Source organism: Camelus dromedarius, chromosome X (assembly GCF_036321535.1).
Source record: "Camelus dromedarius isolate mCamDro1 chromosome X, mCamDro1.pat, whole genome shotgun sequence".
NCBI lineage: Eukaryota > Metazoa > Chordata > Mammalia > Artiodactyla > Camelidae > Camelus > Camelus dromedarius.
Genome location: NC_087472.1, coordinates 111,275,157 through 111,302,759, shown reverse-complemented (window position 1 = coordinate 111,302,759; position 27,603 = coordinate 111,275,157). Strand labels below are relative to the sequence as shown.

General features: G+C 42.3%; 1 protein-coding gene across 5 annotated transcripts in view; it reads right to left on the bottom strand.

Annotated features, from left to right (window-relative positions):
- The window catches only part of LOC105091671 (neuroligin-4, X-linked), a 302,749-nt gene that overhangs the window by 17,176 nt on the left and 257,970 nt on the right, over window positions 1-27,603 (bottom strand). For all 5 annotated transcript variants that reach the window (XM_064482621.1, XM_064482622.1, XM_064482620.1 and 2 more), the window contains one exon: window positions 88-273. In XM_064482621.1, coding sequence (XP_064338691.1) covers window positions 88-273 — 186 coding nt within the window. The remainder of the gene's footprint in view (window positions 1-87; window positions 274-27,603) is intronic.

Genomic DNA, 27,603 nt, shown 5'->3' with positions numbered 1-27,603 from the left:
CCCTGATGCACCTTGGGTAAGAACTCCATACGGGTTCATCTCTTGGTCCCAGGGCTTGCCCGCCGACCGTGGGGGTGCTTGTATTACCTTCTGAGTAGTGGGACAAGGTCAAGAGACTAACGCAAGAGGCACCCGCGCCGGAGCCGAAGATGGTGACTCTCTTGGGATCCCCGCCGAAGGCCCCCACGTTCTCCTCAATCCAGCGCAGCGCCTGGATCTGATCCAGGAGCCCGTAGTTCCCTTTGGCCGCCTGGTCACCGGTACTTAAAAACCCTGCAAAAGAGCACAGGATATTTGGGGTTGTCAACTCCAAAAAAGCTCATCAACATTGCTGCTATTTGAAAAGATACTTTGTGGTTGACTTCGTTCATGCTTTCCTTTTTCTCCCGAAGCAACAGTGTAGCAGGTTTTCTGTGGCAGAAAGAATTACGTTGTTTAAATAACAGTTACCACGTTCTTGTTTCTGTGGACGCTATGATGACACGTCTCATCTGTGGGTTCGTATGGGGCTAACGTACAAGGCGAAATGGATCTAAAATATCTACAGTAGGTGATGATACCAGGGACTTACAAATTTTACTAGATTCAACTCATCATTCCTGCGTACGTGTCGGTTCTCCTTGGCAAGATGAAAGACACTCTTACAAGAAGCTTTTCAGGGGAAAAAATGTCTGTGTTGGCATCTGTGCATAAGACTGTGTACAGTGTTTACAAGAACACTATAGATTTTTCCCACTGAGTTCCTTATGCATATTTTAATTTAACTCCTTTTAATGCTTAAATTTCAAAGTGAATTACAGCCATCATGACCTTCCACTCTTAGTTTAGTATGCATCTCTTTTTCTGCATGGAAAAAAATATTACAGTTACATGCAAAAAAAAAAAAACAAACTTATAATTCTTTAATCTCAGCCAAAAGCCAATGCATATTCAAATCTCCCCAACCGTCCCCAAAATAGCATGAGCTGCTACACTTTATTTTAAAAAGGAGGAGGATTCCGTAAGTTAAGGAATTAGATTGCACTCCAGGCGTCAAATTCTAAATTCCTCCTTCAAAGCTGCAAGTAAGGCCATACGGGTACCTACTTGTAGCAAAGTGCTCAGGTGCAGAGATCTCCCTCCCTGCCTGCTCCGCTCACTCTGCAGGAAGATCTTGACCTGGAAACACCGCTTTCCTCTCACGTTTCAAGTCATTTTGTGGAAGAGACATTCTCGCCGTCAAGAGTCAAAACTATGAATATGTTATAAAGCGTCCTCCAAACTTAAATCATTGTGCAAACTTTCATCCAACTTTATGTCCAAATCTGTCTTGAGTAAGTCTTTTGCTCTCATCTCCAAAATCCCCAGTTAGGATATTTTTGCTTTCGGTACCATTTCTTTATTCCAAAACGTTAGGACGTACACCCATTTCAATGAATGCTTATTAAATAGCCGTGGCCGCCTGCAGCAGCGTTTATACGAAGGCAGAATAAAGCCCCCAAAATCACAGAAATCAGAATGGACGTCTTCACACACATCCCTAACCAAAGGTGACAGCCCTCCCAGGAGCTCTTGGGGAACCAGCTTCTCAAACCTGAAACAAAATCCTAACGGAAAGGGTCTCACATCCGTTAAGGGAACAGGGCTTCCCAGAACTTCACCAAGCACCTGTGGAAAGTGGAATACGGGAGCCAAAGGGGATTAGGAACGAATGGCCTAGTTCAAAGGAAAGCAGCAGGACGGGGTGGTTGTTTGTCATTGTGGTTGCCGTACTGCAGTCATTAGGGCTCACAGCCCTGCAGCCTGAGATGCAACATGACAAGGTTGCACGTTCGGGGCTCATCCCACAAATCGCACCCCATCTCAAGCTCATGGGGGCGGACGTGAGCTTGGCTGTGACGAGAGGGCAGGTTCAGACATTACCAGGCGCTCCCTTTTTTAATTAGCAATTACTAATTAGTGCTTCATGCCCGGGAAATGTTCCGTGTCCCCTGCATTCATCCCTCTGCGTTCTACACGCTTTTCTGGTAAAATGAATCGCGGCCTGCTTGGGAGAAAAGCCTCTTTCACGCGGCTTTGTGCAGGAAAACGGGCGGATAATGGCCGTTTGGGTGCCGGGTAATCACCCCAAGACAAGCCTCTCTCCCCTCATTAAGGAAAAGAGGTGATTAACGTCTGCAGGCTGCAGGCCCTTTCCGGCGGCGTTTGCTCCGGCCGCCTCCCTCCCTGAGTCTGCTCCCCTGCAGGCGTCTATCAGCCCATCGTTTGCTGCGCAGAAAGGCCTGAGCATTTGCAACGTGTGCTAAATCCACCAGCTTCTATTCAACCAGCGCCCCTCCCTCCCCACAGAAACCTGACTGTCGTCACCTCCCCAAGGGCAGTCTTACTAACATTCGGTGCCCTGGCAAGTCCCACTTCTTGAAAAGATCACACCACTGGAAGGTTTGGTCTTTGGGATTCTGACCTCTTTCCAAAAGTCCCGAGGGAAACAACTCCCCAGGCGCGTCTCTGAAGTTGAGCAAATGAACCTGTTTGGGGTTGTTTTTGAAGCTGGGGTTTCCATAGCATCTGCCCTGGCGTCTTCATGTACTCAAACATCCAGGGGTTATTTCATTTTGTTTTCCTGTTTTTTTTTTTTTTTTAATTTAAATGATCAAGGGCTCCAAGTCCCCATCGCAGGTACAGAAGGAGTGCAAGGCACTGGATTTATTTTCTCTATGAGAGCAAATTCCTTTTCTCTTCTGATGGTCAAAATACAGTGCTTGAGATAATGGAGACATGGGACACATGTGGGGTTTCCCAGCATGGACTGTCGGATCGACATGTGAGCAGCTGATCGATTTGCAGACAGCCACACACTTGTGACCAAAGACAGAGACATCCCTAGAAGTCAGTTTCTCAGATGAGTATATGAGGTTCTTTACATGCCTTAGACGAATTCGTGGAAGCGGCCCCTTGCCTGGCTGACACCAGAGATTTTTCAACAAATGGCTCCTTTCATGGACAGGCATTCTCGGCTCCAAAATCCTCTGAGCATTTCAGCTGATGAAACATTGGTTTTTGAGATTTACTGTCTCTGAAGCGAAGCTTGTAAATCAGTAAGCCTCTGGCCCCCACCCCCAACAATTGAACAATGAAAGACGGACACAAAAGAGACCATTTGAATTCAGACAGATTAGTGACCAGATGGATGCTGGGTTCATTCAAAGCAGTGGAGGGAACAAGACACACACACAAACACACAAACACACTATTTTTGAACATGGTTCATGGAAAAGATGCTGGAAAAACCCAAATCCCATTTCCCCGCCTACATGTTAAATGAAATGAGTATCGTGAACTTTATGTTTGCTCTTCCTATCGCTGTGGAATAGAATGTGGCAGGCTTTTAGGAGACGTAATCATGACCTAAACGCTCCTCGTTGTTTTGCACTACAAGAGCTCAGGCGCACGGCTCCGGGTCACGTGGCTTTGCATCCACTTCAAGGCAACGGCAGGGAATGCAGTGGGCTCACACGTCTTTAATGCCCCAAATGACTGCCCTTCTTTTAGGGGATAATTCATTCCATAAGCACAATGGGCATTTTGGGGGGGGGGGTTACCATTAACCAGAAGACAATTACTAAGTGAATATATATATATATATATATATATATATATATATATATATATATATATAAATATCTTTTACATGTTCAGGCTGTGTATGTAGCAGAAACTGGCAGAATTAACTTACGGTTTCAACTGTGTTTCTGAAAGAACTGTACATACGTGTACCTATATCTCCATACGTTTACTTTTGCAGAATGACCTACTTTTTACAAATTTTGTTTCTTCGGGGTGGCATGAGGATTCGCAACAGATAGCAAATCCCAGCCTTTATTACATCGGAACCCCTCCCTCTTACCTGTATATACATACACGTATCTGTGCACGAGTGTGCGTACGCACGATGTTTAAATTTAATGGAGTAAAAGCAAAAAGGAGATGTTTCAATAAAAATTTGTTCCAGTGAGAAGAGACAGACTTGACTTGAGGTCACACGCATGCAGCCCAGACAGAAATCTGCGTGATGACAATCAGGGCAGAGGTAGAAATACGAAAAGCAGTCAAAAGGGTGGGAGGGACAGAAAACTCTATATTATATTAATGATGGGACTCCCTACATTATTGTCATTATGGTTTCTTGCAGGATGTTGAATGTCGCTCCCTTTACTACACAGTAGGACCTTGTTGTTTATCTGTTTTGTATATAGTGGTGTGTATCTGCTAATCCCAAAGTCCTAATTTTTCCTTCCCCACCCCCAGCATTTAAAAAAATTTTTAAAATATCTGTTATTTCCTTCTAATTTATAGACTTTTTTTTTTTTTTTTTAGCAATCACACACAGACACACACACACAATATACCAAGTCTCTTTTAAAGTCAGATGCATTTGTGGGACTTCTACGACCCCGTGACCCCACCTTCACATCTCTGGACACGCCCTGCCCGCATCCTTCAGCCGGTGAGTCTACCCCATTGCACATAACTGCCCTGGGGTGTGCCTTGCGTTTCTATATTTTGTTGCCTTTTTATATGCGGTCCCCTCCAGCCAGGATGCCGTACACAGGGCTGCCACGGTCCTGTCATCTGCCTTCCGCCTGTACGTATGGCCTCACGCCAGACCACACTGTTTGTCCGTGGTCCAGCCCCTTAGGCAGGAATCGCCGGCAGACACAGACACAGGCGCCCTGCCCTTCCAGCTCTCGCCCGCTACCCACGCGGGTCCCTTTCCCAGTCGGTCCTCATGCTCTCAGTTCTCTCACGACAGTAAACCGCTCTAAGTGACTTTCTGTTACAGACCTTACCGCCCTACGTGAAGGCTGTCTGCTCGGAGGTCAGCAGCAGGGTGACTGGCTTCTTTGGATTCAGAGTCCGTCAGCCTCGGATGTGAATCCACGGCAAAGGCTCGGGCATGTGACACCAGAGGGCAAAGCCCCACTTTTTGTCAACTGTGGGACTGAGAAGAGTAGGGGTCCCGCAACATAGCTTGCGGAACTAATTGTACAAACACACACAGAAGCACTGTGTTCAAAAACGCTCACCGACCAGAATGACTTCCTTGCAATCAGAAACACTGCTATTGATTTCTGTGTCTTCTGCACCTAGCGAGGAAGGACAGGTGTCCTTCATCAACGGGTCCACAGAGGAACTTGACTCCTGGTCTCTACTTAGAATCTGTCATTTAAAACGATACAGATGATAAAGAAAGTGTGTATGCTCTGTAAGTGCAGAGGGGGTGGTGAATAACTTTGCATGAAGGTGGAACATATTTATTTATTCAGTTTGTTTATTAAGTGTTGACTACTTGCTTAGAGTCTAAACAGAAAGGCAGGACAAAAATACATCACACTTTCAACCACGCTGGGAAAATTAAGGACTTGCTTCTTCATCCAATATTTACTACGTACACACACTGACCCAAGTAATGTGCTCAAAGCTGAGGGACAATGATGCATTATTTGACTGGATTTCTGTAGACATTTTGAAAACCTACATGAAACTTTTTTTTTAAATTATTTGTTGGCTGCAATTTGTCTTCAGTAAGAATACTGTAAAACTTACTAGGATCAAAACTCATACAGTTTGCCATCAAAGTTTACTTATAGGGCATACAGAAGATATAAATTTTGTCCCTCTGTGGTGTTCAGGTCACGATGAATTGCATGTAAGAAAAGCGATGACTTTTACAACTCGATGTTACAAATGATGAAACATAATTTTTCTAATTCCTTTTAAAAGGGGCACACATTCAAAACATGCTGCTCTGTTTAGATACACTCACCTACCCTCAACTGCAAAACTAGAGTGATGGTGGTGGTGTTTCCTGAGACTTACTGTAAGATACTCTCCGTGGGCAGACAACAATTAACCTGGTTTGTTTTAATTTTTCCGTGAGATGATCAGAAACAACACAATCCAAAAATGTGCAGAAGACCTAAACAAGCAATTCTCCAAGAAAGAAATACAAATGATCAATAGGCACATGAAAAAAATGCTCAATATCACTAATTATCAGAGAAATGCAAACCAAAACTATGATGAGGTATCATCTCACATTAGTCAGAATGGCCATCATTCAAAAGTCCAAAAATGACAAATGCTGGAGAGGCCGTGGAGAAAAGGGAACCCTCCTACACTGCTGGTGGGAACATAAATTGGTGCAGCCATTATGGAAAACAGAATGGAGATTCCTCAAAAGACTAGGAATAGACTTACCATATGACCCAGGAATCCCACTCCTGGGCTTGTATCCAGAAGGAACCCTACTTGAAAATGACACCTGCACCCTAGTGTTCACAGCAGCACTATTTACAATAGCCAAGACATGGAAACAGCCTAAATGTCCATCAACAGATGACTGGATAGAGAAGAGGTGGTATATTTATACAACGGAATACTATTCAGCCATAAAAATGATAACATAATGCCATTTGCAGCAACATGGATGTCCCTGGAGAATGTCATTCTAAGTGAAGTAAGCCAGAAAAAGAACGAAAAATACCATATGAGTTCATTCTTACGTGGAATTAAAAAAAAAAAGAACATAAATACAAAACAGAAACAGACTCATAGACATAGAATACAAACTTGTGGTTGCCACGGGGGAGGCGGGTGGGAAGGGACAGACTGGGAGTTCAAAATTTGTAGATACTGACAGGCATATGCAGAATAGACAAACAAGATTATACTGTATAGCACAGGAAAATATATACAAGATCTTGTGGTAGCTCACAGCGAAAAAAAATGTGACAATGAATATATGTATGTTCATGTATAACTGAAAAAGTGTGCTCTACACTGGAATTTGACACCACATTGTAAAATGACTATAACTCAATAAAAAATGTTTAAAAAAAAAGAACAACTGAATGTAATAAAAACCACACATTCTTTTTCAACTCTATCAAAATCCAGGGACGTCTACCAGCTCACATAATCTTTTTTTGTACTCAGAAATAGTCCCGAGCTTTCCAACACTGGTTTTTCTCTGGGAAACTTGCAACATAATTAAGAAGACTGTTTTAATTACAACAAACACTGGGAAGATCTTCTAGGAGATAACACACAGATTAGCAACAAGTGAATGGGGTGATCTGCAAATGAGTGAAAATCCGAAGAGGATGGCTTCAGAACTAGAAAAGGTTACTGAAGAAAGAAGATGGTATTTTCCAGCACTGAGTGTGAGCAAACTGGAAATATATCTTCTGTGCATCACACAGTAAATCTGTCCCTTTGGGTGAATGCTTTGACCAGGCTCCCTGTCTCATCCAGTTCTCAATTATTAAATGGGACGTGTATAATTGTTCTCAGACCAGTGTTTTTGTAAAGTTTTTGCTATTTTTCCTTCCAAAGATGTCAGGGTCCTATGCCCATTGCTCTCGAGTCCCTGTCATCCTCAACCATAATGCATCCTTGGGTTGGATTTTCATTAAAATCATTTTTCTTCTTACAAGACCCCGAATGGTAGCTGATTTCAAAACCCGATGGAAGACACTGGAAGAGGATTCCACCAAGTGCGGGAGATGAGATCGCTGCAAGTCTGTGTTCGCGCAACAGGAGACACACCTGGCTTGTGATCTGTCATAAAATCCCCTTGTCTCCCTCACTGTGCTAAGGTGTATTGTTAGAACCGGCATTGTCATTTTTGTTAACTGTGTCCTCGTGACAGGTGAAGATACAGGCGAGACTTTACTGAGAAATTAGAAGGGCAGGAATTAACGATTCCTCTCTGAGTATAGGGAGGGTGTAGCTCAAGTGGTAGAGCGCATGCTTAGCACACACAAGGTCCTGGGTTCGATCCCCAGTGCCCCCTCTAAAAATAAACAAGTAAACCTAATTACCTCCCCGCCAAAAATTAAAAAATTAATAAAAAAATAAAAGATTCCTCTCTGAAAAAAAAATTAATGTAACAACAAAAAAATTAAATGCATCACATACCAAAACAGTTAAGGGCAAATTCATCCCCCAAAAGAAGATAAGTCTCTGTTTTTAAAGATTAGACATTAATCAACTCTAATTGTGCCAATTCTCTTTTTAAAAAAAATTTGGGGGGGGGAAGGTAATTAGCTTTGTCTGTTTATCTATCTATCTGTTTATCTGTCTATATGTCTAATCTATGTATATTTCTATCTATCTATCTATCTATCTATCTATCTATCTATCTATCTATCTATGTACCTACCTACCTACCTTTTCATCCACCCAACCACACATCCATCCATCCATCTATCCGTCAGTCCGTCCATCCATCCATCCATCCATCCATCTAATCAATCTATCAATCTATCTACCTACCTACCTACCTATCCATCCAATCACCCATCTTTATCTATCTATCTATCTATCTATCTATCTATCTATCTATCTATCTATCTATCAACCTACCTACCTACCTATCTATCTATCTATCTATCATGTATCTATGTTAATGGAGGGACTGGCGATTGAGCCCAGGACCTCGTGCATGATAAGCACACACTTTACCACCGAGGTATACCTTCCCTCCCCGCTAATTGTACCAATTCTCCATGTAACAACTTATATCTCACAAACTTTTGCTTAAACAAAGCAATTCTCCAGAGTCAAAAACGTCTAGTCTCCCATACCCAGACAGCGTGTGGAACACCTCTGGTCCGTTCCGTTTCGGGCATTACCCTTGTGTTAAATTATCGTTAACTTTGCAATGGCCAAAAAGCAAAAGCCGAACAGTCGTTGGAGTCCACTGTGGGGGAAAAGTACCGATTTTAAAATAATGACAATGTAATAAAGATAAAATATTAACAAACACATGGAGTTAGCTGATGGCTCATTCAACAGATCCTTTATGGACATCTGGAATATTCCAGGCACTGGTTGTCCTTACAGTGAAGAGAAAGCCATGAATGGATACACTAGATCTCTGACTGCCTGAACCTTCTATCCTACTGTGTGTAGACTGACAATACACACACAAAAACCAAGTACTGCATGTACTATGAGTTTCCTATTGCTGCTGTAAGAAATTAGCCCCAACCTAGTGGCTTCATACACACCTATTTCTTTTTTTTAATTGAGTTGTAGTCAGTTTACAATGTTGTCTCAATTTCTGGTATACAGCACAACGCTTCAGTCATACATGAATATACATATTTTTCACCATGAGTTACTATAACATCTTGAATATATTTCCCTGTGCTAGACAGTATAAACTTGTTTATCTACTGTATATATACCTGTCAGTATCTGCAAATCTCAGACTCCCAGTCTGTCCCTTCCCACCCCTCTCCCCAATAGCAACCATAACCCTCTATTCTGTCTCTGTGAGTTTGCTTCTGTTTTTTATGTAAGTTCATTTGTCTTCTTTTTTTTTTTAATTCTACAAATGAGTGATATCATATAGTATTTTTCTTTGTCTTTCTGGCTTACTTCACTTAGAATGACATTTTCCAGGGACATCCATGTTGCTGCAAATGGCATTATGTTGTCATTTTTTATGGCTGAATAGTATTCCATCACACACCTATTTCTTATCTTACAGTTTTGGACATCAGAAGTCTAAAACACTTCTAAAGGGATGTTTCCTTTCTGAACCTTAGTGGAGAACATTTTGTTTGCCTTTCCCAGCTTCTACGAGCCATGGAGACTCCTTGTCTCCTGGACTCACTTCCATCTACCATGCCAGTAGCACAGCATCTTCTCTCCCTCTGAATTCTGCTTTCAACTTCAGCTCCTCTCTGGGTCTGACCCTCCAGCCTCCTTCCTAGGATTTTTTTATTATTACATTGGGCTGACCTGAACACCTGAGGACGCTCTCCCCAACTCAAGATCCTTATCTTTTTTTCATATGAAAAAATATTTACTTATGTTTAGTAAGTCCTCTAAAGACAAAAATACACAATTCCAACACTTACTAAACCATTAATATGGAGCTAGCACTATGATAAGAAGTTTATCCTCAGAAACATCCCACGAAAGATGTATTATTATCTTGATTACTACAAATGAGGACACTAAGATGTAAAGAGGGCCCTAAGTAAGCGACGTTGCTGGAATGTAAGTCTGGCTCTACCAACACCAAATTCTATGTGTTTATCCATTATGTTTTGCTGAGTACAGCAGTTCTGTTTGTAAGGATTTACAGGTTTATTCATTTGAGTTTGGTAGTATGAAGAAAGCTACTCCCTTTGGTTCATGGAATTATATATATATATTTTATCAGACAATAAGACTGTATAACACTTGTTTTGCCGTGTTTCCTTACAAAGGCAAAACCAAGTTTTGGTAACTGCGTTTAGCCTGTTCCCAATTTCCCCTGTAAGACCCTCATCTTAATACATTGCAAAATCCCTCTTCCCGTGTATGGTTGACCAGGAAACCCCTCTTATTAATACACGCCCCCCAGGTTCTGGGGATTAGGATGGGGACATACGTAGGGGACTGTTATTCTGTCTACCCCAGGCTGCGATCCTGGTTGAGTTGGGTACATCATCAACAGTCCTCTGACTACGGCAAACTGAATCCAACCCAGGTGGTTTCTTTGTTTTATTTTTTTTTTAACTCTGAATGGTGGGCTTCTCCATTCGACCATCATGCAAGGAAAAGGTCAGTGAAAATCCTTCAGTCAATGACACAAAATAAGGATGCATATGAAAGCATGTCTGTGTTACAAAGCTCCACGTAAGCGTGAGAAGCTATTGTCATCTCTCTGCTGCAAAATACTTGTTAAGGGCTTGGGGGTGATGATGATTACAAATAAAAAGCCAATAGTATATCCTGTTTAATTTACCTTCAGTCAAAGGCACAATCACTACTTTTAAAGCAGGGAGAATTTACCTGAGGGCTGTTGTCTACAAGAGGTGCTTCAAACCATACATAGTAAATTAAAAAGATCTTCTAGTTAAAAAAAGAAATATATATATATATATAATGATTTTAAAAATTTCATTATGTTGCCATTTTTATGGCTGAGTAGTATTCCATTGTATAAATATACCACCTCTTCTTTATCCAGTCATCTGTTGATGGACATTTAGGCTGTTTCCATGTCTTGGCTGTTGTGAATAGTGCTGCTGTGAACATTGGGGTGCAGGTGTCATTTTCAAGTAGGGTTCCTTCTGGATACAAGCCCAGGAGTGGGATTCCTGGGTCATATGGTAAGTCTATTCCTAGTCTTTTGAGGAATCTCCATTCTGTTTTCCATAATGGCTGCACCAATTTATGTTCCCACCAGCAGTGTAGGAGGGTTCCCTTTTGTTCACAGCCCTTCCAGCATTTGTCATTTGTGGCCTTTTGAATAACGGCCTTTCTGACTGGTGTGAGGTGATACCTCATTGTAGTTTTCATTTGCATTTCTCAGATAATTAGTGATATTGAGCATTTTTTCATGGGCCTATTGATCATTTGTATTTCTTCCTTGGAGAATTGTTTGTTTAGGTCTTCTGCCCATTTTTGGATTGGGTTGTTTGTTTTTTCTTATCAAGTCATATGAGCTGTTTATATATTCTGGAGATCAAGCCCAAGATGGATGTCCCTGGAGAATGTCATTCTAAGTGAAGTAAACCAGAAATAGAAAGAAAAATACCATATGATTATCACTCATATGTGGGATCTAAAAAAAAAAAAAAAAAGACAAATGAACTTATATATATAACAGAAACAGACTCACAGACATAGAATACAGACTTGTGGTTGCCAGCTGGGAGGAGGGTGGGAAGGGACAGACTGGAAGTTTGAGATTTGTAGATACTGTCAGGTATATATATAGAATAGATAAACAAGTTTATACTGTATAGCACAGGGAAATATATTCAAGATCTTGTAGTAGTGAAAAAGAATTTGAAAATGAATATATGTACATTCATGTATGACTGAAGCATTGTGCTGTACACCAGAAACTGACACAACATTGTAAACTGACTATAACTCAATAAAAAAAAAACCTCAAAACCAAAAAATAATTTCAAAAGATAATACACAGCATAGAATTATTTCATTATCATCCCATCCATTTCAAAGTTGCCACACCTGACAGCCAAGGGCAGAAAATGCTAAAAATAGGAATTCAGTGGGAACCGTGTTCAGTCCTCTTCCCGGTCTCCTGACCTGGAGGTGCAGCTCAGATCTGACTCTGCTACGTTGCAAAGGAACCCGGGAGGGAGGTGCCACTGAGTTCCTTCAGGTGCAGATTCTCTTTGTCTCCTCAGCACATTTAGCAAAGGCAGCTCTACCCAGGGGAGCTTGGACCATCCTCTCCCAGCTTACACGATGCTTCGAGTCGGGGAGGGTGGGGCCATCTCAGAACGTGGGTCAGGGATACCCCTGCACAATCCTGAGTTCTCAAAGCAAAAATGGCAATGGGTGCACTCCATCCCAGACCACAGGATCAGAATCGGATGCTCCAATCCAGGGGTAGATGGGAAAATCCAAAAGGGGTCCCCAGTTGGAGGGGTGCTGCTCTCCACGGTGGCACTGGGCATCTGCAGCTCTCCCGGGGTTGGTCTTTTAAGAATCAACTTAGCACTGCCAAGGTAGGATTCTTCCAGGTTCAAGAGTGTCCACAGTCATAACCTGAGGGGCAGAGTCTCTGCTCAGGGAGGTCATTGCCGACTTTGGTATATGATTCTTTTTTTTTCCCCCTGGTGCTTAGTGGCAGTTTGTTTGTTTGTTTATTCATTCATTCATTCATTCCTTTTTTTATTGCGTTATAGTCAGTTTACAATGTTGTGTCAATTTCTGGTGTACAGCACAGTGCTTCAGTCATGCATGAGCATACATAGATTTGTTTTCACATTCTTTTTCACTCTATGGTACTACAAGATATTGAATATAGTTCCCTGTGCTCTACACTATAAACTTGTTTATCTAGTTTATATATACCAGTCAATATCTGCAAATCTCAAACTCGCAGTATATTCCTTCCCACCCCCATACCCCCTGGTAACCCTAAGTTTGTTTTCTATGTCTGTGAGTCTGTTGCTGTTTTGTAAATAATTTCACTTGCATCTTCTTTTTATATTCCACATATAAGTGATATCATATAGTATTTGTCTTTCTCTAATTAACTTCACTTAGTAGGATAATCTCTAGATCCGTCCATGTTGCTGCAAATGGCATTATTTTATTCTTTTTTATGGCTGAATAGTATTCCATTGTATAAATATACCACCGCCTCTTCTTTATCCAGTCATCTGTTGATGGACATTTAGGCTGTTTCCATGTCTTGGCTGTTGTAAATAGTGCTGCTATGAACATTGGAGTGCAGGTATCTTACTCAATTTGAGTTTTCTCTGGATACAAGCCCAGGAGTGGGATTCCTGGGTCATATGGTAAGTCTATTCCTAGTCTTTTGAGGAATCTCCATACTGTTTTCCACAGTGGCTGCACCAAATTACATTCCATCGGCGGTGCAGGAGGGTTCCCTTTTCTCCACAGCCTCTCCAGCATTTATTGTGTGTGGACTTTTTGAATGATGATTCTTAATGTCATCAGTGAATCTTCAAGCCACTGCAGAAAAAAAGAGCACGGAACCTCCCTTCACCCACGCTCTTTTATCGCCAACCCCATAACTGCTCTTTATAAAGACGCAGAAGGAAAAGGGGGAAGCTCTCTCTTGCCAGACATAAAAATCCTGGAACCAAATGTGTTTCTCTCTCTCTGTCTCTCTCCCTTCTGCTTCAAGTGTCAGAAATTGTGACCAAATTCATGCTCAACTCAAGTACCTGAAAATCTCTGCCGTTTTTACTTCTCTGAGATAGAACCTGGCCTCTTTTTTAGGGAAAAATGTAGGGGTGCTGCCATCTGATGCTTCCTCAGCCTGTCCTTACATTGAACAAAACTGAAACAATCACTTGAAGATACAGATTGAAGTGTATTCTATGCATCTTGCTGTATTGGTCATTGCTAAGTGTACAATTCAACAGGATTAATGACGTTCATGACGTGCAACCATCACCACTGTCTTTTTGCAAAACTTCTTCATCATCCCAAAGGGAACGTCCGTAATGATGAGGCAGTAAGTCCCACTGAATTGTGGAGTTCAGGAGATGTGTTATCTACACGCTGGGCTGAACCTGCTGACTGAGCTATGACACCTGTATTTCATGGCCAGAGCCATTCCTCCTACCGTTCCTCCTTGCAATGGACTGAATCTTTCTGCTCAGATTCCAAGTGTTGAAATCTTGACTCCCAGTGTGATGGTACTAGGAGGCGGGGCCGTGGAGGGGATGATAAGGCTGTGAGGAGGGAGCCCTCACGAGTGGGATGCATGACCTTTCTAAGAAGACACCCTGGAGAACTAGCCATATGAGGACACGCCTTCAAGGGGTCGGCAGTCTGCAACATCCAAGAGGTCCTGCCCGGAACATGGCCATTCTGGAACCGTCATCTTCCAGCCTCCAGGATGGTGAGGAATAAATGGCTGGTTCTTATCAGTCACCCAGTCTGTGGGATTATTCCAGCAGCACCATCAGTCGGGGACACTTGGACTGTGTGAAACTGAGCAGGATGCTGTGCGCCTTCCCAGGGGCAGACGCCTCCCCCCCGCCCCTGCCTGTTAGGTCCCCCACCTCTTGTAGAAAAGCTTCAGCCTCCCAGGGCCTCCCTGACTTCCAAAGAGATGTCATCACAGAGGTGAAGCAAGACAGAAACAGAGGGAAGCAGTCAAGCAAGACAAAAATACTCATAGTTTAGCCATGAAACAAAGTCAAGGACCTTTAGTTCCTCCTCAAGGGTTACAGAGAATATTCTGAGCCACGTCCTTCGAGCTGTTTTGCAGATACTAAAATCCCCACCAGGTGGAGGAAGTCACCTGAACGCTGACCACCGGCACATAGAGCCCAGACCAGCTGGAACCAGAAGGCCGATGACTGCCATTCCTGAAACATCACCCTGCGACCCCGCCACCAAGCAACCCGAGAACTGTGCACGAGCTGATCGCGTGCTCGGCAGCCCACACCCCTAATGCTGCCTTGAAAAACCCTTCTCTGAAAGCCACCAGGGAGCTCAAGTCTTTTGCGCATGAGCCGCCCATTCTCCTTGCGTGGAGCCCTGCAATAAACGCTGCACTTTCCTTCGCCACCACCTGGTGTCAGCAGACTGGCTTTCCTGTGTGTGTCGGGGGAGCAGACCCAGAAGTTCGCCCTTGCTGGCCAGGAGATCTGAACAGCCATTTCTCCAACTGAAAGTAAAGGTCGTTTACTGAAGCATTATGCCGTGCACCAGAAATTCACACAACTCTGTAAACTAACTATACTTCAATCAAAAAAAAAAATATATATATACACACAAAAAAAAGAAAAGATCTTTTAAAACGTCTGCCGTAACTCAGCTTGGAAGATCCCTTCACATGACTTTATTGGAGTTGTGAGTGTGGTTTTGTAATCTTTATCTAAGTTGAGCAACTGTGAAACATGTTTACCTTAACTGGGGAGATAGATACCGTTGATGGGAAATAGGACACATTTTGTCTAATTGTCCACTGGTTTAAAATTGAACTAATATTCTGCAACCTAGCGAGGCCTGAGGTCAGCCAAGATGCTTCTACGTCCACGGCAATTTGCTGAATGTGGAAGCATGGCTCATTTTTTCAAGGAGAGGACTCTGAAATGTGACATAATGTCCAGTTTCCAAGGAAGATCCCCTTATATTGATGCCATGACATTTTTTTCCATAGCTCAATTCTACACTGTTACACGTTTAAATGCTTTCAAGGCAAGGAATAAAATGGAAGAAAATTTTTAACAGACCATCTTATTTAAATAGAAACCTCAAGTAACAGCTGATTTTTTTTTTTTTTTTAGCACAAAACACCTTATAATGAACAAAGCACACCTTTATTTTTACACCTTATTTTATTTGTGCTGCTGAAAATGAGCTTCCTTTCAGCTACCCGTATTTCTGGCTTCTTGACAGGTGGATGGTGGTATCTCGTTGATGTCGTAATTTGCATTTTTCCGATGACATACGATCTAACACATCTCTTCATGTGCTTATTTCCCACCTGTATCTCTTCTTTGGTGATGTGTCTGCTAAGCTCTCTGTTTCTTTCTTTTGTTATTTAATGGTTTTCTTACTGTTGAGTTTTAAGAATTCGTTGTAAACAATGAGCTTTTATATTGAGTGTCATGATGAAAATGTGGATGGTTATATATTCATCATGTTACAACTGAGCACACTGGTTACTCTTGTGAATGTTCAAATTGCCTCATTGTTGCTAATCAGGGTCCTTCCAGTTGACTTTTGGGGTCTCTGTGTTTCTCTTGTTTTCTTCATACACTCATACACATAGACACATGCATATATACATATACATACAAATAAATTACTAATAATGATTTTACATGTTAAAATAATTTTCTTCTTTGTGCCCTTTGACATCTTAAACTTATACAGCATTCAACATGCGTTGTTATCCAGCAACGAGATGACTAGAGAAATATAAAATGAAGGACAAGAAGGTGCCACCATCTGAAATGGAATTCAGGCTGACAGTTCCCACCTGGTGTTTCATGGTCTTAGAAGAGTTTTGGGAATCACCAACAATGCACTCAAATGACCGCCGATGGGTTTCCGCAGCCAGCTTTTGATCAACGGCTCTGGAGCCACTGTGGGAGCGAACGGAGGAGCGGAAGCACGTGTCAACAAACTTTAAGGGGAAAAAAACCACCAAGTCTTAAGTGTGGAACTCAGCCGAAAGCAAATATTTCTAGCAGATGGAGAGCACAGGTGGATCAATATTTTTTTCACCTGCAGCCTCATAAATGTACCAAGGGGAGCATAAAAGTGGATAGAAGAGGATTCACAAAAATTCTTGCAGCTGGAGAGTGAATCTTTTCAATAAGGCAGTGCAACAACGTGACCGCGTGAGCTCAGCAGGACGCGCATGTCCCACGCTCCCGCCACCAGCCGTCTGATGACAATTCCAGCCGAAAATTTGAAGGAATCCCATGGGCTCCAGTTTCAAACCTCCCCACGCATCGCGGAGTTTTTGCACTCAGACGTCCTACGTTCCCGTAAACGGTGTCCCACGTGGAGCCGGACGTCTTTATTTCTCACACGCCAGTCTTCTTTCTTACTTTCTGTGTCCCCATCAAAACCATGTGCCCAGATGTATAGGTGGAAACATTTGAATTCTTACTTTTGCCATGGCTTTCCCTTTCAAAAATCTCAGTCTTTGGTGAACACGGGAGCCGAGCTGATTTTTCCCTCTCACAACGTTTATTGCCTCCATCTTTTTTCATTTCGACACCCATCTCCAACTCCAGAGCAAAGACCTTTATTCAGACCTACTCAGTGATTCACAGACCCCCCCCCCCCATTCTAAACGTTTCTCAACTCCCAGACATTGTTTACTTTCCTCACACTAATTCTGGCTGAAAACATATTTTCCCCAGAATTCTTTAATACTTGCCCTGAATAAATAAGATGAGGCTTCCGGTCTTGTCTTTTGAAGCGAGACACACAATGGTGTCATCTAATATTTACTGTCCCTTCTGCGTTCAGCCAGGTTATTGCTATAAACAAAATGTTCTCACATTCACGTTACACCCATTTGATGCCCTCATTACATGAATGTTGAATGGATAAATAAATGTCCTCTTAACAGGTGACAGGTGGCCATTTCTCCCTTCCAAACAATCAGGTTTCCAGGATCGGGGTGATCTGAGCAGAAGAAGAGGACGGGGGTTGATGGATAGGAAGACAGAGGTGATTAAACTGGCAACAGTGCACCCATATTTTGGACCGTTTGCTTGCCAGAGTCATCTGTTTTCCACAGACGACACAGAGCAGACCTTTACAAATGTGATTCATGGACTGTGCAATTACGTATTTCACAAGAATGGGTGACATGCCTCTATGGCAGTGATTTGCAGCTGAAAATGCTGTGTCTAGTCTTTGCAGAAGCCCCCGGGAGCCCCGCCTTCTGTGGGCAATGAGACACTAGGGGTAGAGCTGGCTACATTGAAAGGAGAAGGCCCTTTCAAAAACATCACCCGAGTGTTGTCACAAAGTTGCCTCCTTTTTTTTTTTTTTATCAACCTTGAGCTACGATGTAATCTATTGTATGGAAAATGCAAAGCTTGGCTTTGTTTCAGAGATACAAGTGTGTCCATTTTGAAACAAAATGTATACGAGTTTTGTCAATAAACGACAGTGGCCGTAACTATCATTGTGTACCACCTGTAGCTACATGATCAGGGCAATAACCCAATGGAAGATTTGGGTAAATGTATTAAAAAGACACTTGATGGACCCACTCGTTGACTAGAGTTCTACAAATGAGATAAGACATGAGTGTGACTAACGTACATAAAATAGAGAAACAACCAGTTCATACTGTACAGCACAGGGAACCCTATTCAATATCTCGTAGTAACTTATGGTGAAAAAGAACACGAAAATGAATCTATGTATGTTCCTGAATGACTGAAGCATTGTGCTGGAAACCAGAAGTTGACACAACACTGCAAACTAACTATGCTTCAATAAAAATATATAAAACATAAAATAAAATAAAACCAACTTGAAAAAAGAACATGAGTGTGAGAATGTGTTCCAATGTATGAATGCATGTGATGGCTGTGTCCAGTGCCACTGGGGAAGCAGGGCCGCTCCCTCCTCCAGGTGTATTAACTGCACCTGACATGTGTATGAGGTCTACAGGAGTGAGTGATGAGACAGCCGCCTTCATGAAGAAGACATACTCAGCAATGTTTCACCTCCATGGCAGAATAGAAAGAATTTGCTCCAAACCTACTGGTTCCCTTGTCAAGTTCCCTGCCTCCTCCTTCACGGTGCTTTATTGTGCATTCCGAGGTTCTTGGTCCTAAGGCTTTACATCTTCCTCTTGGCCAACCTTGTTCAAACTTCCAGCTCAGTGACCCACCCATCACGAGAGACTCTACACCCACTGCACTAAGTGTTCCATCACTCCAATCCAAAAATCAAGGAATGTTATATATATATTGCCCTATCTTATGGAAGGAGGTAACATATTCTCCTACAAATCAATAGTTTCCTATAGTTGTTATTTTTTTTGGAGGAGGGGAGACTGGGGAAGGGAGACAAAATGGGGCAAATATGCCTTCTGCAGGTCATCACAAGTCTTTTGTTAAAAAAAAATCATATGGCCTTATGCTAAGTGAAGTAAGTCAGACAGAGAAAGACAAATACTGTACGATACCCCTTATATGTGGAATCTACAAAATGCAACCAACTAGTGAATATAACAAAAAAGAAGCAAATTAACAGATACAGAGAACAAACTAGTGGTGACCAGTGGGGAGACAGAGAAAGGTTAGGGCCATATGTGTATATATACAGCACTGTTCCCACTATGCACAATATCTTACAATAGCCTATGATGAAAAAGAATATGAAAGTATGTGTATATATGTCTGAACCACCTTGCTGTACATCAGAAGCTACTACAACATTGCAAATCAACTCTACCTCCACAACTGTAAAAAAAAAAAATAAGCTACAAGGATATATTGCACAGCATGGGAAATATAGCCAATATTTTACAATAACTATAAATGGAACATAATCTTTACTGTACACTTGCCACATAAAATGTTGTACAGCAGTAATTACACTTTAATAAAGAACAATCATAAGGCAATCAAAAGCGTAACAAGTGATTTGAACACACGTAACCTTTATTGTCCCAACTGCAAAACTGTCATTGTGAACACATAAACAGGTTGGTATCCAGTCATCGGTAAGACACAGGATGATGAATGTGCAATTCTAATCCTGAGCATTTGGAAACTGTCCCTGGGTTTCTGTACTTGGGGTTCCTTTCAGAAACAGATCAAAGCCCTTTAGAAAGTTTTTAGCAAATGAATAAATCATCAGGATGTACATTTGATGGTCTGGGTAATCTTCCTCACTGATGCATTAAGTCACTACGACCCATTAAGTCTGGGCTGGGATGAAAGAAACTAGCAGACAAACATTTCACCACGTTTCACTCCACTCTACTCAAAACTCCGTGGGGAGAAGGGTAAGGATTTGTTTGGACGGTTTTCACCCTTTCCTTCCATAGGAAATATACACAAGACAGGAAACATAAGGACCAAGCAAGACGCGATTTCTCCTCTTTGTGAGATGTTGAATTTTATGGAACGATGCCTTCTGCCCAAAATGAGCAATGACAGGAGTTAAGACAAAGCATCAATTTGCTGAAAGAGGAATACAGTAACGGCAAAGTCTGCCATCTCTAAGCCACCCTGGAGAGAACGGAGGTGGCGATGTCCCGTATACGGCAGGCGGGAGTGGCTGCAAGTTCAGGCAGACAGCACCCACCCACCGTAGCAAGAAGACGCCAGGCGGGAGGAGCGTCTGAGGTTGGCTCTTGTCTCTCCCCATCGATGGTGTGACTTAATCACTGTCAACCCTTCCTCTCTCCTGCATCCCACACTATGCACAAATCTCGAAGAGCAGCCAGGTGGTGGGACCCTCAGAGGTCAGAGGAAAGCTTGGCTGGACTGAGGTGCTGATTGAAAATCACGAAGAGACACCAGCCACTTACGGGCAGTGAAGAGGATTTCCTATTTTACCCACTACCTGTCCACACTCCCAGGGCTGGTGAAGACCCAGCGAAGGAACATGCCTTTTCCCAACACAGCTTTTCCCAAGGAGCTGAAAGCTAAATGTTGAATGAGAAGCTTTTTCCAACAGGTTTTCAGGTCAGCAAGGGCATCAAGCCATCATTTGTTGTCTGTTGACCTCTTACAAGAAACGCACAGACTTGGACCTGACCCCAGGGGACAGCAAATCCACCTGCAGGGGTAGCTGGGTTCATCCCCTTAAAGGGAACTTAATCTCAAAGGTGAAATAGTGACTATAAACAGTAATTATAAACTATAAACTCAAACAGCTACCACACACACACACACAAATCATCTAAACAGAAAAAGGTCTTGTACATGAGACATAACTATTGGAACAGACCAATGTAGAAATTTCAGTACATAAAACAGATATGTTTGCTTATTATTTACTACATTAAAGGTTAAAGAGATAAACAAAGATCATCTTAAGAGGTGAAGAAAAATGCTTCAGCAGAACAGATTTATGAATTTATAAACATCAGATTAAGAAACGGAAATAAAACATTTCTTAATCTGGAAAAAGGTCACTGACCCATAGCCTACTCCAAATATTATACATCATGATACAATGTTAGACGCTTTTCCTCTAAAGGAACAATGCAAGGAAACCCAGTCTCATTTTTATTCGACATAATATTCAGATACTCTAATTACCTCTGTAAGAAAAACAACGAAAACAGTGTGACAGAAAATGAGAATTCCCTGAAGTGTCACAACACTATAGAGACATCATATTCCACAGTACATACGAAACCCAATCATTTAAAAATTATTAAAACTAATGGTAACATATATCAATATACCTAACAGAATCAACATATGAAAGCCAATATTCTTCTTATATAACAGCAACACAGTTCAGGAGGGGAAATATTATTATTTTTCTTTATTTTGTTTCATTTATTTATTTAAAAAAATTTTTTTGGAAGAGGGGAGGTAATTAGGTTTATTTATTTGGTTTGTCAATGGAGGCACTGGGGTTGAAGCCAGGACCTCATGCATGCTAAGCATGCGCTCTACCACCTGAGTTATACCCTCCCTCCTATTTTTCTTTATTTTAAATACCCTACTCCTAATATTTGCCCCTCTCCCCTCCCCTCTCCACACTGGACAGCACTAGTTTGTTCTCAATGCCTGTGAGTCTGCTTCCTTTTTGTTTAATTCACTGGTTTGTTCTACTATTGGGATCCCACATATAACTGATCTCCTACAGTATTTGTCTTTCCCTGTGTGACTTGTTTCATTTAGCATAATGCCCTCCAAGTGTAAGAAGTCATTTACGAAAGTAAGAAAATACAACCTGCACCCCAGTGTTCACAGCAGCACTATTTACAATAACCAAGGCATGGAAGCAACCTAAATGTCCATCCACAGATGACTGGATAAAGAAGGCGTGGTATATTTATACTATGGAATACTACTCAGCCATAAAAAATGACAACATAACGCCATTTGCAGCAACATGGATGCTCCTGGAGAATGTCATTCTAAGTGAAGTAAGCCAGAAAGAGAAAGAAAAATACCATATGAGATCGCTCATATGTGAAATCTAAAAAAAAACCAAAAAGACAAATGAACTTAAATATAAAACAGAAACAGACTCACAGACATAGAATACAAACTTGTGGTTGCCAGTGGGGAGAGGCGTGTTAAGGGACAGACTGGGAGTTTGAAATTTGCAGATTCTGACAGGCATATGTAGAGCAGATAAACAAGATTATACTGTACAGCACAGGGAAATATATACAAGATCTTGTGGTAGCTCACGGTGAAGGACAATGTGACAATGAATATATGTATATTCATGTATGACTGAAAAATTGTGCTGTGCACCAGAAATGGACACAACATTGTAAAGTGACTATAACTGAATAAAATAAAAAAGAAAACATAAATGAAACTAGACAGGGTGCAAGCTCTAAATGGAAAAAGTATAAAACTACTTGTTAAAATTTTTTTGTGGTCAAAAAATTGTCCAAAAATTTTTAAAGCTCACGGAAATGTACACTCAAAATTGGTGGGTTTTGTATGCAAATTACATCTTTAAAAAGATACAGAAGTTTACAGTCATGAGATTAAAAAAAATTAAATTTAAACAGCATTAGTCTCATGCAGATAAAGAACAGTGGAAAATCATATCCTGTTCTCGGGAGGACAGATGTGCCCAAGTACGGAAAAGGCTTTGACGTTCAAAATATGCATATAAAAAAAACAAGAAAAAAGAAGACGCTGATGAACTCATCTACAAACAGAAACAGACTCACAGACATAGCAAACAGTCATATGGTTCCTGGCAGGGGAAGGAGGCAGGAAGGGATAAACTGGAAGTTGGAGATTTGCAAATATTAACCACTATGCATAAAATAGATGAACAATAAATTTCATGTAAACACGTAAACATTTAAATGGGGGGGTTACCACAAATATTTCCAATAGGGATATTGTGAAAAATGTGAACACTGGGATGGGGCACACATGCACACACACGCGTGCACACACACACACAGATATCTCTGTAGCTCCCAATGGGCTGGTCAAACAAGAGGCTCAATTCGCTTTTAGTTACAAATAGGTCACAATATCCATGTTCCATCAAGTAAATTGGCCAAATCATTATATTTATAGAGCATTCTTTCTCTGATATCTCTTGTACACCAAAAATGGACCACAACAACAACAAAAACTAAAAAATAATCTTTCCCTCTCATGCCTAATTATGCCAGGGTTGATGTGTTTCAAGATTTTCATAAAAATACACACTGGTGATGAAGGGTTTCCTCTTTCCACGTGTTTTTTTTTTTTTTTCTAATTACGATTTTCAATCATAGTAATGCAAGTGGTAAGTATCCGCTGTGGTGTTCTCAGTTCCCAGTGATGTCCCGAAATTAAAATAACACAAGGAGAAAAATGTCAGGGAGAAACACCTACAACAGTTGGGTTCACTTAGCAACGAGAACCACAGAGAATCAGCAAGCTCTCTTATTTTTAAGTACCTGGAGGCTACTTCTGCTTAGACGTTAATTTTTACAGTCCTCCCTGGACACCTGCCTTTGCTGCCCAGCTCAGAGAGCCCTGAAATACAGACGGAAGCCCAGAGTCACCTGACGATGGGCAAGGGTGTGTAGAAAAATCCAAAATGTCATCTCATCACTTCTCCTCCCTGAGCTCAAGGTTAAATATGCCAAAACACACTGCTTCGCATGCCTTTCTTCTATTACGGACTGCATTTCATTTAGGGGGAAAAATTAAAGAAAAAGAAAAGAAACCCTTCTGTCTATCACTCATTTATAAAAATGAAGTCATACTTTGGGAATCAATCAGTGCCTGTAAGTTTATTTTAAATGTATTCAACTCTCTTATACCAGTGGCGGATTAAAGAAAAGTCACGTCCGTATCTTGGAACCACAGTTTTTATTACAATTCCTATTTGAGGCTAATTCTTAATTGAACTGTGATTTAAGAGAGGATTTCTGAGGGCTAAATAGGTGGGTCAAACCTTTTCTTACAGCGTGTCTTCAATTCGCTGTCTTATAAGAAGCTAATTTTGTTGCCTGTAGAAAAACGGCTTAATAGCTATTGTGCTGTTAATAAACGGGAAGAGATGGCAGAATCCAGTTTTTTTTTGGGTGAGGATTCAGTGCTTCAGAGTATTTCCATTAATGTTCAACAGACTTGGTTCTATCTTCTAGGAAAAACAATTCTTTTTTTTTTTTCTAGCTGAGCAAAATGGGATTTGCAGTCAGAAATGACTTTAAACGACCTTTCTTCCACGACTCTGTTGTAAGCTTCCGTGGCCCTGGAGAAGCTGTTTTCAACATCAGGACTTCGACGTGTACGTCAACAAAGCCAGGCTGCTGCTGCGAAAGCCTGCGTGAGGCGTCCCGGGGCAGCAGACACCTCAGGCAGATACAAAGATGAAATGTTCGTCTGGATATGATGCTGACATTTTATTATTGTTGTGGTGGTGGGGAGAGGCAAAGAAAGACCATTTTTGTGTCCCAAGCCCTGTTTCCTGAGAAATTGCAGTGAAGGTACCAGAATCACCTAGGCGGGAACCCAAACCGGCCAGTGAATATACAGAAAAGGTAACATCAGAAGATGTCAGCAGGTCAGATGGAATTTTGCAATTGGCTGTGCTTGGAGAGCTGCCTTGAACTGCAAAATGACTTGGAACAAAACGGGTAAGGACACAGATGGGAGATAAAAGGGCACTGACTCGGAATTTCACTGAGGAAACGTGGTAAATATGAACAGTTTGGACATCTGGGGCAGAGCAGGGGAGAAAAACGCAGAGGCGGTTTCTTCCTAAGAACAGAAGACTCCCAACGCACAGAGTGACCTCCCAAGGTCTTGCCTTGTTCTTTGATGGGACCGCAAGCTGCTTAAAAATGCAAAGGCTGCCAAACAGCTGACTTACGGAAACGCGTCCACCTCTGGCGTCATTGCTGACATTGATGGAGGGGAAGATGTAACCTGTGATGACCCAGTGGGACAGAGGGAACAAGCAGGGAATTCAAGGACACTGAGTGACCAAGTCCCCTTTAAGGTGAGCTGAAAATCACACCCTAAACAGAAATATGTAAATCATCACCGCCGTGTCACTCGAGCAGGTTGATTTCAGGGTGCAGAATTTTGAGAAGAGAGTAAACAGACAACAAAGTCAAGGGGTGAAAGGATGTATTTTGAGTCTTTTAAATAAGAAGGCAGATGTAATTGGGGTGGTGGGCCAGCCATGTCAGAAAAGCATGGAGAACTTAATTGTCCCAGATTACAGGCAGTGCCACCTGAGGATTGTTATCTGGAAGGGGTCAGGGCATGAACACAAGAGAATCTTCCTTATCTTCCAAATTAGCAATCTCATATGGTATTTTTCTTTCTCCTTCTGGCTGACTTCACTTAGAATGACGTTCTCTAGGGGCACCCATGTTGCTGCAAATGGCGTTATGCTGTCATTTTTTATGGCTGAGTAGTATTCCACTGTATAAACATACTAGTGTCTCCCTGGTTATTCAATCCAACATGAGTCTAAGGGCTGTCGCGAAGGGACTTTGCAAATGGGATTAAGGGAGTTAGGCAGCTGACCGGAAGGTAAGCCAAGTACCCTGGAATATCTAAGTGGGTGCAAAATACATGGGTCTTTAAGAGCTGAAGATACAGACAGAACCATCAGTCGGAGATGCCAGGGAAGATGGGCAGAGACAGAAGAGGTACCAGGGCTGTCAGAGGGACTGGAACTATGAGGAACCACCATTGTGGCTTCGGAAAAAGAGAGGAAAGGGGCCAGCAGGGAAGAGATGCTGAGGTCTTCAAGACACTGAGAATGACCCTCGGCCAAAAGCCATCGAGGAGATGAGAATCGTAACCACCACATGGAACTGAATTCAGCCAATGAACCCAATGTTCTTGGATGTTCAGTGTGTCCCTAGAACATCCTTGGATGTCTCAAGTAAAGAACACAGTTCGGCACACACACACGCACTGATTTCAGCTTTGTGAGGCTTAACGTCAAGAAACCACCCAGACAGCTCAGATGTATGCTGTACAGAGCTGTAAGAAGACACACTAATGTTGTCTGAAGCCAGGAAGTGTGTGGTTCTTTGGTATAAGCAGATATAAATTCAGGGAAATATAGGTTGTGATGACCTTGAAGTTGCAAAGACGGGTTTTGGAGAAATACAGGTTGAAATGTTCAGAAGAATATTTCCATGGACTCTGAGACTCTCCAGACCCACTGGGTGGTGAATTTTCCTTCAAAGGTAGAGAATTTAAATACATAGAGTCACCAATTCTTCCTAAGTCATCATGCCTTCCCAACGAGACATCCATCTGGATGTCAAAATGACATGAATCTCGGCAGTTTGCCGTCACTGTTGCGGGACGGAAATGTCTCATTACTGCCTGCCTCACTGACAATCCCCAGATAAGATCCAGGGACTGGAAAAGATCAGGGGGGATTGGAGGGGAGGCGCCAGCTCTGACCATAAAGGTTACAAATGCATTCTTTATCTTGACTTGACGGAGGTGACCCAGAAGTTCAATGAAGAAACCCACCGAATTTGGGGGCACCCTAACTTCAACAACCAACCCCCAACGTTGAGTGAACGAGAGCAGCTCAGATCACCTGGCTCGTCCCTGAAATTTGTGCTTTGTTCCAATGCAAAGAGTCACTGCCAGCCTAGCCCAGAGCGGAAGCTTCCCTCGCTTCTGTAGGAAGGTTCAGAGAGTCACGTCCGGAAAGCACACAGGCGAGCTGCTTTATTCTCTTGTCCTGCAGCTGACCCCGCCCTCGCCCCCGCCATGCATCAGAGCCCCGAAGGAGACCTTCGCCATCAGTTCACAACAAGACACAAATGAACAGAGCATTCGAACCCACCCCTGTTAGGCAGAACATCCCACCGGTGGGCCACTCCAACCTTGGAAACCCCTCTTGCCTACAAGAAGAAATTGGCCCAAAGAGGTTGGACCCTTGGAGCGCCGTTGAAGTGTCATTTTTACTAGGAGGACAGCCAATCACATGGAAAGGACAGTCAGTTTGGGGCCAGAAGATAGATTTCAGATGCCCAGTGTTGCTGACCCCCAGGTGGAGAACTCCTGGCAGATTATGAAACATTCTCTTGTCATATCAAAGATGACGGTAATAATAATTAATACCTTCACGTGGAGGGAATGCAGAGGGAACGGATAAGAAGACAGCAATGTGGAGCATGAGCCAAAATGGGACAAATACTCGTGTCCCATTATAAATGTCGGAGGTGTAATAAGCATTTCGGAAAATTGTGCAGAATGAAGGTGATGTTAATAATATGGGGAACGTTCGATGTGGTCTGAGAGAGCTGAGCTTAGAGGCACATCTACGTAACTACCGGACATCTCTCCTCACCGTCCGACACACGAGGGTCACAATAAGTAACGACACGTGCCAAGCAGAGGGAAAAGCCATTAAAAGCCTGGCCGTGCAGACAGAAGACCAGGGCAGCAGGCAGCG